The sequence below is a fragment of the Saccopteryx leptura genome, chromosome 1, assembly GCF_036850995.1.
Source record: "Saccopteryx leptura isolate mSacLep1 chromosome 1, mSacLep1_pri_phased_curated, whole genome shotgun sequence".
Lineage (NCBI taxonomy): Eukaryota > Metazoa > Chordata > Mammalia > Chiroptera > Emballonuridae > Saccopteryx > Saccopteryx leptura.
In genome coordinates this window covers 302899557-302915712 of record NC_089503.1, presented here as the reverse complement: position 1 = coordinate 302915712, position 16156 = coordinate 302899557, and the positions used below count along the sequence as shown (strand labels likewise).

The window sequence follows — 16156 nt, the reverse complement described above, 5'->3', positions numbered from 1 at the left end:
GCAATCACCACAATTTGCCTCGCTACTCCCATAATGGTAATGGACATGCAGGTTGCCCTCAACTGCGTGCCACCCCAACAAGATTGAGAATGACTTGTCACCTCCTTCAGGGCCAGCGGTCCATGATCTTCTCTGTCCCCCAACCCCACCCAAGGCCATGTTGGTAAATGCTGGTTAGAGCTTCATTTAGCTGGAGCCTGTTGGGATCTGAACAACTCTTCTCCGTGTCAGGATGCTCACTCAGCCTCTGGCCTTGAGCACAGTCTTAGAACCGGAACCTCACAGGAGCAGGGGCATTGCTTGACTGCAGCTGGTGGCCAGTGGGGAGCAGGTGCAGTGGCCCCACCTGCTCAGTTCTGGGTTGGGCTGCTTTTTTAGGCTCTGGTTTCACTTCGAATTTAAGATAATTGAAGAGAAAATGGATTCCTATTGGAGACCCATTAAAAACGACTCACTCAACCTTACAGATCAAGGGAATTTTGCATCCGCCCAACTCTCTGAGTATTGCAGAATTCATCTCCGACATTAGTTGCTACTGGGCATGCTTTAGGCAGGATGATAATTGGTGCTTATCTTCCATTTGGTGCTTCACTTTTTTATTTTGTGTGCAGCTGACTAAACCACACTTTGCCTATATGTTTTCTGATGTTTGGCCATTTGATTAGAATTTCATTTAAAGACATCGCTGGAGATGCCTATGGGGGACAGAGACGACACCTGCATCTTCACTGCTGATTCGGGCAGGCGGGGGCCACCTGTGTGGAGATCGGCTCCACGGCTGCCGTCTCCTTGCTTACCTGTGTAGAGCTTGTCTTCGCAAAACTCGCAGACCTTGCTCTGCAGGGAAAACGAGAACTGGGGAAATTTCCTGATCCTTAGGAAAACCTTGCTGTTCAGCTTTCTAGGGTGACAGTATCCTCGGAGGTCTTCCTGTCCGTGGCTTTGCCGCAGACATTGAGAGTGGGTTGGTGGGCCCTGGAATGAAGGGACCAGTGTATTTCTATGGGGCGGGGGTCCTCATACCCTTGGTGACTCCGTGATAAAATTAGTCTATTTCCTCCTAAGGAATGGGATAGGGGTCTGCGTTTTTAGGAAAGGCTACCACAAATGCAGGGAAAATATGAATGTGGGATTTAATGATGCCACAGTCCTTACTGTTTCCTGGTGATGGCTGTTATGCCTGGGAGTATGGGTAACAGTCACACTGATGTTGATTTGTGCTAATGGCAGGAAAATGCAATGATTTCCCCAGGGCTTTGGGAATGTTCTTATCCCGCTTGCCCCCACCCCGAAGCAGCAGGCTGGAGCCTTGGGCTTCTCACCTGCCATTCTTTCCTACCCCAAGGGGTTTTTAGGGAACCACAACAAAGACAGCCCCTGCCCTCAGGGCAGCAGCGGAGCAGAGCAGAACCCCTGCAGGCCGGTTGGACTTGGTCTCTGAGGGATTTCTCGAGGAAGTCTGGGGGTGGGGATACAGGGAGAGGCAAGGTAGGGAAGTCAGGCACCCCAAACCCGGGTCAGTATCTATTTCCTTTTTTCAAAGAGTTTTCTATTAAAAAATTAACAGTCAATATTCTCACTTGACCCTCATGGCAAACCCACCGAGGTTGTTAAGCAGCTATTGTTTCCTTGTGAAGCTGGTGAGGAGCAGGGCAGGGCCTCGAACTCCTGCTGCTCTTAGTCTTTTAAAATGACTCTCCAGGGGTGCTGTGTGGGCTACACAGGCAACCAGCCTTGGAGATAGCACTGCCCAGGTTATGAAAGAAATTGGGCATTGGGTGGAGCAAAAAGCAGTCCGAGGGTTTAACTAGAGGTGGCAGGTGAAAGGCAGAAACAGCGGGTTGAACTGAAAACACGCGGCTAGTGTGTTCCAGGAGGAAAATTTATTTTAAAAACGCCTGGGTGCAAGCAGTTTGAGACTAACAAAGGGTGAGCTGTGGGAGGAAGTGGTAGCTATAGAGGCTAGGGGCAGATTAGCATATTTTGATTTAAGGCCTTGGTACTGACTTGATGATGAGCTGGAGGAGGGGGATTCAGCTGCAGCAACACCTCTACAAGTTTTTTTCTGAGGTAGCACAGGCCTAATCAGCGTGGTCCTATCTGGTGTCCGTGGTAAATCTTCAAGACAGCTGGGGGCAGGTATCTCCCAGGAACAACTGGGTCCTAGTGCTTCTGGGAATTATCTGTGAAAATTTTCACAGGGACTCTGTTTTCTTTAGGCTACAAAGTAAAGATTTAGGATTCATTATATAAGTTTCTGATTAATTAACAGCAGGGGTCGGGAACCTATAGCTCACGAGCCAGATGTGGCTCTTTTGAAGGCTGCATCTGGCTCGCAGACAAATCTTTAATAAATAAAAATAATAACATTAAAAATATAAAACATTCTCATATATTACAATCCATTCATTTCCTACCGCTCATGTTCACGGTTGCAGGTGGCTGGAGCCAATCACAGCTGTCCTCCGGGACAACACCAAATTTTTATTGGATAATGCGTAATGTACACGGGTCGTTGTATGGCTCTCACGGAATTATATTTTAAAATATGGTTCGTTCATGGCTCTCTCAGCCAAAAAGGTTCCCGACCCCTGATTTACAGGCTTTAACTTTTCACAGTGAATCCTGTGGCTAGGCTTTTACAAACAACTATTGTGATTTAAACTCCCATGATTGTCAGGTCCCTCCCCAATGTAAGCTTTTCCTGACATTCATGCAAAGGTAAACTTTTTGCTACATTTCCAAGTGTAGGGGTGGTGGCAGAGGCCTTAGTCATGCAGGTTCCCATTGAATTCGGGCAGATGGTAAAGGAACAGTGGAGTTAGAAAATGGTGGGCCATTTTGTTCATTATAGTCTCATAATAGCAGACAAGCAAACAGGCAGGGAAGACCACTTTCCTTTCTCCCTCTGGACTCACAGGACCCCACAAGCAAAACAGCATTCCTCAGCCAAACAAGCTGGGCCCCAATCTGGGTTCCCCAAGCTCCTCAGCTCTCTCTCTCTCTCTCTCTCTCTCTGGACTCTCTCTCTGCACTCCAGCAAAAACCGGCTGGGGGAAAAACCCCTTCTGCAGCAAACAGTAGCAAACAATCGCCCCTCCCCACGGCTGCAGCAGGCAGTCCACGATTTGCAATCTGCGGCCCTGAGCACAAGCACCGCAGCCTTCCACAGATAACACACACAGGGCGCTGCCCAGCGCCAGTGCAACAGCAAGGCAAAATATAAGTGAGCAAACCTGTTACAAACTTGTTTGCCCAACACAAAGTAAAGGCCAGGAAGCCATTAAGAGAGAGACTAGCAAACAAATTAACTACAACCTTAGAGTGGGGGATGAGAATGTTCTGTTTTGAGCCCTTCTTCCTCCTTTGGGCCTGCATTGTTCTCAGGAGGGCAGCTGAGTAGCCATGTTATCTGTCAGCAGGGAGCTGGGTGTGGCTCCTTCTCAAGGCCTTCATGTCTGGTAGCTTTCCTTCATCTCTTGACAAAGGCTTCTGGTCGTCTCTGGGATGCCTCAAAAGGGGCTGGAAAGAGGTTCTGGGTTTGGATTATTTGCCAATCTTGTGCTGTAGTAGCAGAGGGCAAGGATCAGTAATAGGCCTGGCTAAGGACTTCTGGCCTGGGCACCACCTCCACTGGCTGTTGGTGTTTCTGGGTTTTTGTTAGCAGAAAAAACCTGTGAGGTATGAGAAAATGGGATTGTAAGGCCAAGGGCTGCCACAGTCACGGCCATTCACATGCAGGTTCTCATTGAATTCGGGCAGATGGTAAAGAAATAGTGGAGCCAAAAAATGGTAGGCCATTCCTTTATTAAAGTCTCGCACCGGCTGACGAGCAAACACACAGGGAAGACCTCTTCCCTCTCATTCAGTGGCTCCCAAAACCCTGACACATTCTCTGGCTCCACAACCAGGAGAATCTTCTTCAGTTCCTCCTAGAATCAAAGCCCCACCAGACTCAGTGGAGCTCGCAAAGCCCCTCAGCTCTCCACAGCTGCATTCCTTCTCTCTGCAAACATGGCTTCTTTCTTCAGCACTCTGCATTCTCTCTGCTCTCCCTGCAAAAACTGGCCGGGCCCACAAAGCCCCCTCCTCCAGCAAACATTAGCAAAACAATCGCCCTTCCCAAACAGAAAGGTAATTCGCAGTTCCACAGACCACATGTACTTGGCACTGCCCAATGCTATTTTGTAACAATAAAAGTGAGCAAACTCAAAAAGTACAAATTTTACAAACTCATTTGCCCAACAAGGATCATGGGATGATAGGGCTAGAAGGGCTTAAAATTTCTTTCAAGTCCATCAGAGAGCAGGAACTGGATGTGACTTGTACAAGCTCATGCTGCTAATTAATACTTGAAGGAAATGAAATATTGATTTAGAGAGTTGATGCAAACAAATAAGTCAGGACGAGCTAACTTCCTTCTGTTAAGCCTGCTTTCTTTGTAGTTAGCTTATTATCTTCCCATGAGACTAATAATGCTTCTGGTATGACTGTCAGCGTGTCCATGGCTGGTATCTGTTCTGACTTAACAATATGCTATTAAATATCTTGGGTACCATTCACTTCATATGATCCTTTGTATCAATTTCTGCATTTGGTGAAGCGATGGTCTGGATAATGGTCAGTTCATCTCTACCCTGCTAATCATTCCTCTTCATGACAGTGCAGATGTTTTGGGCTTCTAGACAAACATGGAGAAAGCAGCTGCCAGGGGAGACCTTCTAGGCTCTGTTTCTGATCCTCTTTTCTCCTGCCTCTCATTTAGCAGGCATTTACTGAGCACCTACAGATGACATGTCTTGGGCCAAGAAATGACGACCCAGAGGTGACTAAGATGTGGTCCCTGCCTTCAGGGAGCTCATAGTCAGTTAGGGAAGGTTAACCTGACCACAAGAGAGTCACACAGTGAAGGCTAAAGTGCAGTAACAGGGGTGGGAAGAGAGTTCTGGAAGAGTGACTGATGGTCTGGGTGGTTTGGAGAAGTCTTACCTGTGCCTCGAATCTCTTGGCTAAATCACCTTCCCTCTCCCTGGCCCCAGATGCTCAGGGTCCTGGCAGCAGTGAGTGGGCTTTGTCTCCTACTCTTACTGGGTCTCCGAGAAGGATTCACCTTCTATGAGCGGAGATGCGGTTAGGACTGTGCATGTTTGCAAGGCTTAGCTGAAGTGTGTGTTGCATGTGGCAGGATCTTTATCTGAACCTAGAGGTCTAGAGATTCCCAGTGGTCATATCTGTTACTTGATAGGTGGTAGGGATGGTTCTGGGGCAGCCTTAAGCGTCCCTTGTTCTTCACTGCAGACAGGATAAGACCTTACACCTGATAAGTCCTGGGAATGTGTGGCAGCATCAGGGCTTCTTAAACTTTGTGGATTTTGTGAATACAGTTCAAGGGTAGAATTCATAGACTTGGATGGTAGAAAATTGTACTTTATTTTCACCAACACTTAACTGAAATGTAGCATGTACTTCAATTGAGGAGACAAGCACAAAACTGTGTTACTATGAGTTCCTGCAAATTTGTCACCCATAGTAATCACACGTGGATTCATATTACACTACAACCGTTGCACATACATCCAAAAGCATTTACAGTTATCACTACTTTGGAATTATGGCAATTTTTAGATGTGCTCTAGGTCTCGCTATTTAATGTCCTGATAAAGAAGCACGTATATTACTGTATCACATACTGATGTATGAATATTTCGATAACTGTATTTCTATATATACCCATATTTTTTATTACCCTGTATGATTATTTTATGCATTTAAAAACATTCTAAGAAGGGGTCCATCAATTTCATTTGACTGTCCTGTGGCATCATGGCCCAAAGAAGATTATGAACCCCTGAAAATAGCCATAAAGCATAAGGAAAGACCCAGGCTGTGAGTGGGCTGTCCTGCATGTCTGCTGTGTGGTGACCAGACTGGGACACCCGCCACCTGTTCTCGGGAAACCAGCTGGCTCAGAGAAGAGTTCTGAGGAGCCTTGAGGCAGGAGCATGATTTGTGGGCATGTTGACTATGTCCAGCTGTGACATCAGCTAGACCCATACATGCTGCTTGGGGCTTATATGGCTATTTGCCTTTGACACTGTGTTGTTCTGTCCATAGTGGACTTGACCCCAAGAAAGAAATAATGTAGAGAGTGCCAGAAGACCTGGGTGCTAGGTCCCATGCTGCCACTAATTGGCTTCCTCCTGGACCTCAATTTCCCTGTCTGAAAAAGGAGAAGTTTGGGCAAAATCAGGGATTCTCAGACTGTATACCTGAAAGGCCTGGTTTCCCATGACTTAGACCAGTGGTTCTCAAATATTTTGAAGTCAAGGCGCATTTAAAATCCTACAAATACTTGTAGGCGCACTATTTACAAATTTCTGAGAAATATGCTATAATAATTAAGTCAAATATTAAAGAAAAGAAATAAAGTCCAAGCGTGCTTTTATGACAATTAAATGAAATAAATACAACAAAATTAAATTTCTCCTGACATTAAAAACATTTTTATGTTACATTTTTTGAGTTATGCTTTTTAGAATTCATAAAAAAAAGAGAGTTTAAAAAAAAAACGACAAAAAAGTTATCTTTTTATGTATATAGATACATTCTTAGTAAGATTTAGTAAATTTGGCAGGTCCTGGTGCAAATGTGGTTTTTTTCATTCTTGTGTTCATGAGAAACATAAGCCTGATGTGTTCTAGCGATTTCTTCAATGCTTGGGCATATATTTGAAAGGGAAACTCTCATTTTCTAATTAATCCATTGAAGAATTCTTCTCTTTTTACTCTCAATTGTGTTGAGAGTAGAAAATCCTAATTCACATAAATAGGATGTTGAAAATTGTAATAAAATGTTCAAAGCTTTTTTAGATATTGCCACATATTCTTCTTTTTATAGAAATCCAAAAGGCTTCAAGAGACAATTTCTTATGTTTAATCATCAATCCACGACACGTAGATATAGCTGCCAGTTCTTCTTCTGTTAATGTTAAACAAAATCACTTGAAGTTTCCATGAATGGGTTTCTAATCCAATTGTATTGTTCAGTGTTAAGTGATGGAAAATGCTATAAATTAAATTCTGCCCGTCAGCCTTCAAGTCCTATTTTATTTACACTTAACTTTTGCTCACTTCCAGAATTGGATTCTTCAATATCATGCTTCTTTTTGAGAAATCTATCCAGTTTATTTGGGTGTATTTATCTAAAAATAATATAATGATGTGTTTATAATAATGATGTGTTAACAAAAAGAGCAGTATATCCTAATGAAATGGTATAATAGAGTAACTATATTTATTTTTATATCTAGGCACATGCCGCGAACCAGTGCAGATAGTAATTCTAGGTCCTGAGTGGAAACAGTGCGGAATTAAGAAAATACAGGGTCAAGAGGTTGCCTGTCATTGCTGCTGGCAAGAACAAAGCACACCCAAAAACTGATATTGCCTTATTTATAAGGCAAAGTGGGCCATTAGCAAATCAATGAGATCTTTGATTGTGTTTCCAAGGCAACCCAAGAATTTTTACCAAGTGCAGAAAACCCCACCATACATATCATCTTAACTTGACACCAAACAAAGAATAGAAGAAACTTGCCTCCAGTCTTTCTGGGAACATGGGGGTAGTGTAAACAATCCAGCACCACAGCTTAACAGCCTTTTGCAACCTAATCAGGCAAGTGAGGTGGGGAGTTGGGCAGACTGTCAGCTTACAGCCAATTCCCCACACCTCTGTCCCCCCAAAATCTAAACTCCAAAAACCCTGTTGGTTTTTTGGTCCCCAACAGGCACCTATTTCTCTGGAATACCATAAGGCACACCTGGAAATCTTCTAGGGCACACCAGCATGCCCTGGCACACACTTTGAGAACCACTGACTTAGACTGAGACAGTCTATGCTGTAATAAAAATTGATAGTTTTCTCGATGTACAGAAAAATTGCATTGATAAAGATAATTTTTTCAATTTAAATTTGTTCTTATATATCTTTTCCTTAAACTTTTGGGAGCTATTATTCCTGGTCTGTCAGTAAGTACTTATTGAGAGCAAAGGAAGTGGATAAGAAGGAAAAGGGTTATTCATGGGAAAACTTAGAATTGGCCAATCATATTTCATGTCGCAACCTAGTTTCATTTCTGATTTTCTGTTGCTTATCTTAAGGATTCTTGAACTGAGATTGTGCCTCCTTTGAATGTTGGAGTTAAGCATGCTGGTATTTTAAGGACCTTTGTGAAAGGTTCTGTAGAGATGACTGTGGCCTGGGGGTGCTGATCAGTTCCTGTGGGTCCCCAAGGCCCCTGCCTGCTGGGACATTCCTGAACATTTGTGATACATTCTGCCAGGAAGGCTGACCTTTGTTTTAGATGAGCAAAGGATGAGTAGATTGGCGAGTCCGAGTGGAGCGATGACCTTTCTCCAGGGCAGATAACGCTCCGGTTTGCATTCAGGCTACAGACAAAAGCAATGTGTGGTATGTTCCCAGACTTCCCTGTTCTGTGCACTGTGACCGTAAGTACAGTGAAAGCAAAAGGAAGAATTGCTGGCAGGGCAGTTAGCTGTGTCACTGTCTTCTGAAGTGGACAGTGCACTGTGGAGACCCTGCCTTCCTATCTTGCCATTTCTCGTGATTTGCCCAGGAGCGCAGCTATGGCCAGAGTGTTTATGAATCACCCAAGAAGAGTCATGGAAACTGCCATCTATGGGAACACTGGGTCCATTCTGATGGCTTCCGGAATGTGCTCACTGTCCCTTGCGTATTACTGCTTTGGAAATCTCATTTGCTGCATGCCACCCTACCATGGGCAGCAGACAGCCTGCCTGTTCATCTCAACAGTCCAGGGGGTTGGTGTGGGCCTGGACCAGGTGACCAACGATATTTTCATAACTATCTTGTTGAGTTTCTGCTAGGGGATCCCTCCCTGCCAGGTGCCGAGGAGCAGGGTGGGTCTGGCTGGTGATTGTTTTATTTATTTTTATTTTTTTGAGAGAGGCAGGGAGAGAGAGATGGGGACATCAAGCTGCTCCTGTATGTGCCCTGGCAGGTAAATTGAACCAGCAACCTCTGTACTCTGAGATGATGCTCCAACCAACTGAGCTATCTGGCCAGGGCTTAATTTCTTTTGATTTATTGTTTCAGAGAGACAGAGAGAGGAAGGAAGAGAGAGGGGAGGGGGAAGGGAAGCATTAATTTGTTGTTCCACTCAGTCGTGCATTCATTGGTTGCTTCCCATGTGTGCCCTGACTGGGGATCGAACTCGCAACATTGTCATTTTGGGATGATGCTCTTAAGCGACTGAGCTAACCAGCCAGGGCCTGGCTGTGGATGTTTTAGCCAAAGCTGTGTTTCTCCCTTGTCTTGCAGCTCTTCCCAGGTGGGGGAACTTACACTCAGCTCCTCCACAGGCCTTTAGAGAGTCCAGGCTTGCCAGGCTTCAGAGAGGCCATGTGGGGTTTCAGTATCTTTTCAGGAACAGGAAGTCAGCAGAAGTAGAGTTGGATGGTGTGCTGTTCTGTTGTATCTTCTTTCTCAAGTGCAGCTATAGGAAGCCCCAAAGGAGCTGAAGCCATGGGGCTCTCAGGGTATGAATGGGTTGGCTGCTGACTCCTGGCACATGGTTATGGCCCTGTGTGTGCTGCTGTGTACTGTCCCCACTGTGCTCTGAGGAGTTGAAAAGGACAACTTTAGAACAATTTGGGCCACAACCCGTGAGTAAGGTCTGAGGGGGTCCCAGCTCTGCTAGCAGAATGTTTAGAACACCAGTGACCAGCAGGGGGAGTTACTTCCTGCCCGTCACCTGAACTTCCCCAGTAACAGGACATAGTGGGAACAACTTCGTGTGTGGAGGGAAATAAGTAGGACTTCCTGATGTGTGCCTTTAAGCAAGTCCCTTAGCCACGGTGGGTCTATTTCTTATCTGAGATGTGTTGCCAACACCTTCCACAGGAAGATGTCATAAAATGAAGTGCCAGTTCTGCAAATCTTTGTGGGAATGGTGTGGAGTTCCTTCTTGCTTTGAATTTATCCTCTTGGCCAGAGGGTCCAAGTGGTCTCTCTCATCTGTCTGCATTTTGCTTTAATGTTCCAATATTTTATACTGCCTATGAACTGAGTTAAATTTCCTTCCCATTTTATGAATGAAATAACGTGTTTAATTCAGTGGTGGGATTCAGCCAGTTTGTACCAGTTTGGCAGAACTGATACCTAATTTTTTGTTGAGTTCGGTGAACCGATTGTTAGAATGGCACTTGTAATCGGGGTTCTCTCTAAGGTGGGCACCTAGGCAGCCGCCCAATGTGGATATCATAAATTTACATTCCTTACTCTTTTTTAATGTTCATCTGCGCAACAGTGTATTCTAAGCCCCTTAGTAATGTTCATTCTGTCCATAGGTGAAAATAATTTCCCGGAACTATGCTTGTAATATTTATTTATTCATTTCATAAAACTCATTATACCTTTGACGAAGTACTACATTTTTAACTCCCTTGCATTTGTCACTTTAGTAAACAAACATGTAACGTAAAGAAAAAAGTGCCAAACAACTGGGGAGTGACAAGCTGTCAGTGGCAATATCTTAAATAATAGTTTTATTGTTTTCTGTCAGGTATTATTTAATATTTTTTATTAATATTTTAAAACTCTTTCTTATAACATAATCTAGTTTTGTGTCCCTCTTTTATTGTTCTTATTTAAGTATTAAATGCATGAAATAATAAACTACCTTTCTGTATATCTTTTTTTTATATTGATACTTAACACGTTCATTAGGACAGAGAACTGGTTGTTAAATTATTTGAATTGCACCACTGGTTTAACTGTGGATTAAGCCACTCCAAAGGAAGGAGGTGTGGGATTTTACTTCTAGTTGGGAAATGAGATACATTCACAGTCACATGTTCTGATTGCTTCTTTTGTGGATTCTTTTTGTAAAAGTTCTCACAATTTCAATTATTTCAATACCATGGTCATGATTTTGAATACCACTGCTTACCAGTTTCATGATTTTAGGCATAGGCATTTCTTAGTTATACTGTTAGTCGCTGAATATTTTTGCCAAGTTAGCTCACTTTTTAAACTTAAATTTATTTTGAAAGAAAATATATTATTATCAGAAGTGGAGAACCAATATCATTGGCCAAGAAGTAAATAGTAACTACAAAAATATACCACACTAGAAATAAAACACCAGCATTCATTTCTGGCTAGATACCATTGGCTATAGAAGGTCCCAGGCTGGGGGGTGGGGGAGCTGCTCGTTCTCTGTTGATAAGGAAGCTTATTATGTGGTACAAATGAAACCAATATGATACTGCATGTCAGTTATTCCTCAATTAAAAAAATAATCGAAAATTTTAAAAAAAGGAGGAAGCTTAACCAGAGTGGTTGAAGACATATTGACATCAAACTGAGGCTTTATCTTTGCAAAATAATTGCAAAGATTCTTTCTCATTATTTAAAATACTATGTAATGCTCTGTTATATCCACATCTCATGCTCCTAGTTTCTAACTTGGGCAACATCACCAGAACAGGGCACCCTCTGGAACTTCACCTGTCCCCTGATAGATTGAAAACTTGGAGAACAGGAATTGTGTTGTCTTCTTTATTTTCTTGTGTGTGCAGTGTCTAGCACATAGTAGATACTCAACAATGTTTGTTGAATTGATTCAAAATATAATACATGCAAGGACAATACATGCAGAGTTGTTCACGGGAGGAGCCATCCACAGAGCTGGCAGGGAAGGCTCTCAGAGGAGATGAACCTGCGCCTCTCCCAGCCCGACCCCCTCACACGGCGGCCTGGACTCTCGGCTTTCTCTCCACCTGGGTCCTCTCCCATTCCTACCTCTTTGGTCGCAGCTCTGCCTTTGGTTCTTCCATCTCCTTTCCCAACCAGTGAAGGAAACACCATAGCAACCTGCAGCCCCTCAGAGCCACCCACCCTGAGGAGAGGGCCCAGGGGAGTAAAAACTAAGGGTGGGAGAGGGAGGGAGGGAGAGAAAGAGGGAGAGAGAGGGAGGGAGATGGGCTCCGTGTGTGTGTGTGTGTGTGTGTGTGTGTGTGTGTGTGTGTGTGTGGAGACCTGTACAGTAAACCTGTAACCTCAGAGTCTGCCCTCTGACCCAGTGTTGAGGAGGTTTCAGTGACTGCTGGGAGAAGAGGCTGAGTCCTGGGAGTGGTTGGCAGTTTCCCCGTCTTCCTACCCTTCCTCTCTGGCTCTCTCTCCTTACTTTTAGCACCCTCCAGCCCCATACTGTTGGGCAAACTCCACAGCCCAAGATGATTGGTGTTGTTATGGACTTGGTGATGTTTGTGTTGATGCCAGGCTGGTCTCCAAGATGCAGTTTAAACAATCCTCCAGGTGCCTGACCCAGCGATGGTGCAACAGATGGAGTGTTGGCAAGGATCCAGGTTCGAGATCCGAAGGTCGCCGGTTTGAGCGCGGGCTCATCTGGTTTGAGCAAAGCTCACCAGCTTGAGCCCAAGGTCGCTGGCTTGAGCATGGGCTCATAGACATGACCCATGGTCACTGGCTTGAGCCCAAAGGTCACTGGCTTAAAGCCCAAGGTTGCTGGCTTGAGCAAGGGGTCACTTGCTCTGCTGTAGCCTGTAGCTCCCCTACCCCCCCCCCCACACACACACCCGGCAAGGCACATATGAGAAAGCAATCACTGAACAACGAAGGTGCTGCAACGAAGAATTGATGCTTCTCATCTCTCTCCCTTCCTGTCTGTCCCTGTCTGTCCCTCTCTCTGACTCTGTAAAAAAAAAAAAATACTCCAGGCAAAGATGCAGTCACTGTTTCTATGGACAGTATGTGAGAAACCATGTAATGGCAGTCTCCTGAAGGCTTCTCTGGCACTGGGACCCTGCTTTCATCCAGTCACCAGGAATCTCCTGCTCAGTGTGACCAGGAATACTGTGCTCTCCCTCCTGCCAGGGAGGCTTCCGGACTCTGGGCCCTCCTTCCCTGAGCATCTCACTGTTGCCTTTGAAAATGTTAGTAATGACAACAAACACTTCTACTGTGCTAGGTACATAGAATAACTCATTTAATCCTTATAACAACCCTATAGAGTCTATGACTACCCCTGTTTTGTAGATAAGAAAACTGAGGTTATATAACTTGGTCAAGGTCAAACAGCTGGTGCCAGTAGGGATTGAGACCCTGAGTTTGAGCTTAGTCACTGCACTGTCCCACCTCTCCAGGGTAATGTTTCTGCCCTCTGAGCGTGGTATGGAGAATGGGGAGTTCTTACTCTTATCGCTGGCGGGGTCAGCAGCTAAAGCAGGTTCAGGAGAGAAGGGAGCCTCTGAACTTGAGAGTATTCTCTACCCACCTTTGTCCCCTGTTATCCCCACCCCGATTTTCCCTCTTCGCTTAGGTCAGAGGTTGTGGGTTGAGTAATAGCTGGATTCCTGCAGGTGCCTTCTTATTACTCATGGGCTGTGTTGGTGGCAGGAGTCAATCTTCCCCACACTGCCTCTGAGACAGCCGATGGGTCTGCAGCCAGCAGGCAGGGGTCAGAGGTGGCAGGGGTTCCCAGGAGGGTGGAGCTGGAGGAAGACACAACAAGAATTGGAGAGAGTACCGGGGGCAGGGTGGTGTCCAGAGCCACCTTAGGGCTCCATCACGGAGGACAGCGAGCCAGCGTGGAATGCCGGCTCTCCCTGGGAGCAGGGCTGGGACGGTCCTGTCCGGAGGTATGGGGAGGGATGACGATGGGGCCAGGAGGTGTCTGTCTTGGTGTGTGCAGCCCCCTCTTCTGCGGCTTCTTCTCCCCACCTGCTTTTCCCATCACTTCTTCCTTCGCACATCCCTGAGGCATTTCACTCAGACCCTTCAGCAGAACTCTGCTTTGCTACTGTTGCGTTTTTAATAGGGATCAAAGCTTCAGGCAAATGGTGGTGTATTAGGCACCAGCAGACAGAACAGGGCTCTGGAAATCACACCATATTGGCTCTTTCCTTTCCCCCATGGCCCCACACGGGCCTCCCTCCTTCCTTTACTCCAGCTGTCGTAAGCCGCTTACATTGGAGCCTAATGCTGTAACAGCCAGGCAACATTTGGGATGGAGCGCCCCTTATATGCGGAGGCTTCTGAAAGAGGAGGTTGATGATATATGGTCAGCACGTTTGGAGAGGTTAGTGTTTAATGAAGGAAAAAGAAGGCAAACGATTTCTCAGGGTCACGCAGGATGACCCCTGTAAATGTGCAGGTTTATTTCATGTATGGCTCCTTATGGAGGGTGAATAGTTAATCTGCTAACAGCCTCTTGCATTCTGGGTCATTCTCTCCTGCTGTTAGGATGCGCAGGAAACGGAACCTAATTCAGTCATTAATCTTAGCCTAAGCCAAGCTGAATCAGACAGACATGCTGGGTGGGATCTTCCTCCCTCAAACACAGTGTCATCCCCTCCAGGACCAAAGGGCTGTCATTTATCTGTGTTAACACTCACCTCCACCAGTCTGGGTAATTGCAAATCACCTGCACAGTCCTTGTCTGCATACATATATGTCTGTACACTTTCTGACTGTTTTGCTATAATGACTAGAACCAAGAGGGGCGGGGCCGGAGGGTTTCCTGAAGGAGAAAGTTCTGATGTGAAGCAAAGTTGGAATGCCGGACTGAATCCGAACCCCAGCTCGGCCACCAAGTGACATACCACCTTGGGCCAATCATAGGAGGTCTCCAATTACTCAGTCTTATCTGGTCTGTTTGAGTTGTTTCGAACAAGCCTGGCACACCATGGGTACTTAACATTGGCTAGGGAAGCAAATGATCCAATGAGATAACACACGTCCAAACGCCTAGAGCAGTGCCTGATGAAAGGCATGTGTCAGAAGCCGTGTTAGTTGGTATTCAAGTTCCTTAATCCCAGGTCCAAAGATTCCTAAAACACTTTTGTCTTTTTCTGGTCTCTAGGTGTACCTGTCTATAAATTGCAGACACTTGCCCATCCTAATTACCTCTCTTCCTCTGCTGGCCTGGCTTCATGGCCCAGTGTGAGATTTCAACACCTGCTTGCTGTTCAGATTCCCTGGAGAGTCCCTTCCCCCCACAAAGACAACTGCTTTGTTCTCTTTCTCTTTCTAGAGTCTCTGGAAAGCTCACCCAAGAGCTAAGACCCCCCCGTATCAAATACATCACCCTTCAGGAGGCTGAATGGCCTCCTGGAAGACTCACCTGGAATTGTTGGGCTGGTGAATAGGTCACCCACCTTAGAACCTGGTTTGAACTAGAAGTCTAGTTTGTTGTATTGAACACATGTTTTTAAAATTCTCATCAAATGTTAAGTAATGTAGCTTGCTACAGTGAGTCCTTTTTGAAAGTGAATAACCAGCCTAATTTATCTGCTTTCTAACCTGGACTTTCAATCTCAAATTTGTTTGGAGCAAGGCACTCTCTTACTGTGCTTTAGTCGCAAGGGCTCTCTCTTCCTATACAAATCTTAGCACCACCTAGTTTATGAACCTACTATAGGAAGCGAGAATATAAATCGCCTCTTACTTGTTCTAGCAGAATCTCAAAACACGAGGGAAGTTCTTCTTGAGATCTAACTTCAGTCCTTCTAGAACAACCATATGTTGGTGAAGGAACAGGTCAGATGGCATGCATTTGATTGGCCCCGCTGGGTCTAATGACCATGGGGATTTGTCTCAGGAGCCTCATTTTGAGGCTCCAATGTCCTATGGAGCCATTGGGAGGACTGGAAAATATCTTCTTTGAGGGCCAGAGGAGGAGAGAGTCTGATCATCAACAGTTTGGAGCTCTTTTCCCAGCTTTGTCTCAGATTCAGGACAAATCACATGACTTTTTCCAGCTCTTAAATTTTAATATTTTTGGCTGGTTTGGGTTCTTCCATCTCTTATCTTCTATGACATCTATAAGCAGGTCAGCTCACTGTTTTCTGCAGAATCACTTCTGTTGGTGGGCTGCATGAGATGTCTGAAGGTCGCCTTGTCCATGACCCTGCCTCTGGAATGGGCTTCCGGTGTCCCATTGCTTCAAACATCTTCCCAGACACTTCCCCATCATCTCTGATAATATCTCCTTACGCTTCATAGTGACTAGGTTCTTTCCAGAGTCTGACTTGAACCTGTCTTGCTGCCATCTCAACCCCTTGGTCCACATAGTCCCAGCCTCTAGGGAGGC

General features: G+C 45.3%; 1 protein-coding gene across 3 annotated transcripts in view; it reads left to right on the top strand.

The window, feature by feature from the left end:
• ANO2 (anoctamin 2) overlaps positions 1 to 16156 on the top strand; it is a 345301-nt gene that overhangs the window by 27726 nt on the left and 301419 nt on the right. The window contains exon 1 of one of the 3 annotated variants that reach the window (XM_066357527.1): positions 14062 to 14143. The exons of the other annotated variants lie outside the window; for them this stretch is intronic. Within the exon in view, the coding sequence (XP_066213624.1) occupies positions 14123 to 14143 (21 nt within the window). The 5' untranslated portion in view covers positions 14062 to 14122. Of the gene's footprint in view, positions 1 to 14061; positions 14144 to 16156 lie in introns of those variants that run through there. 3 annotated transcript variants of the gene reach the window in all.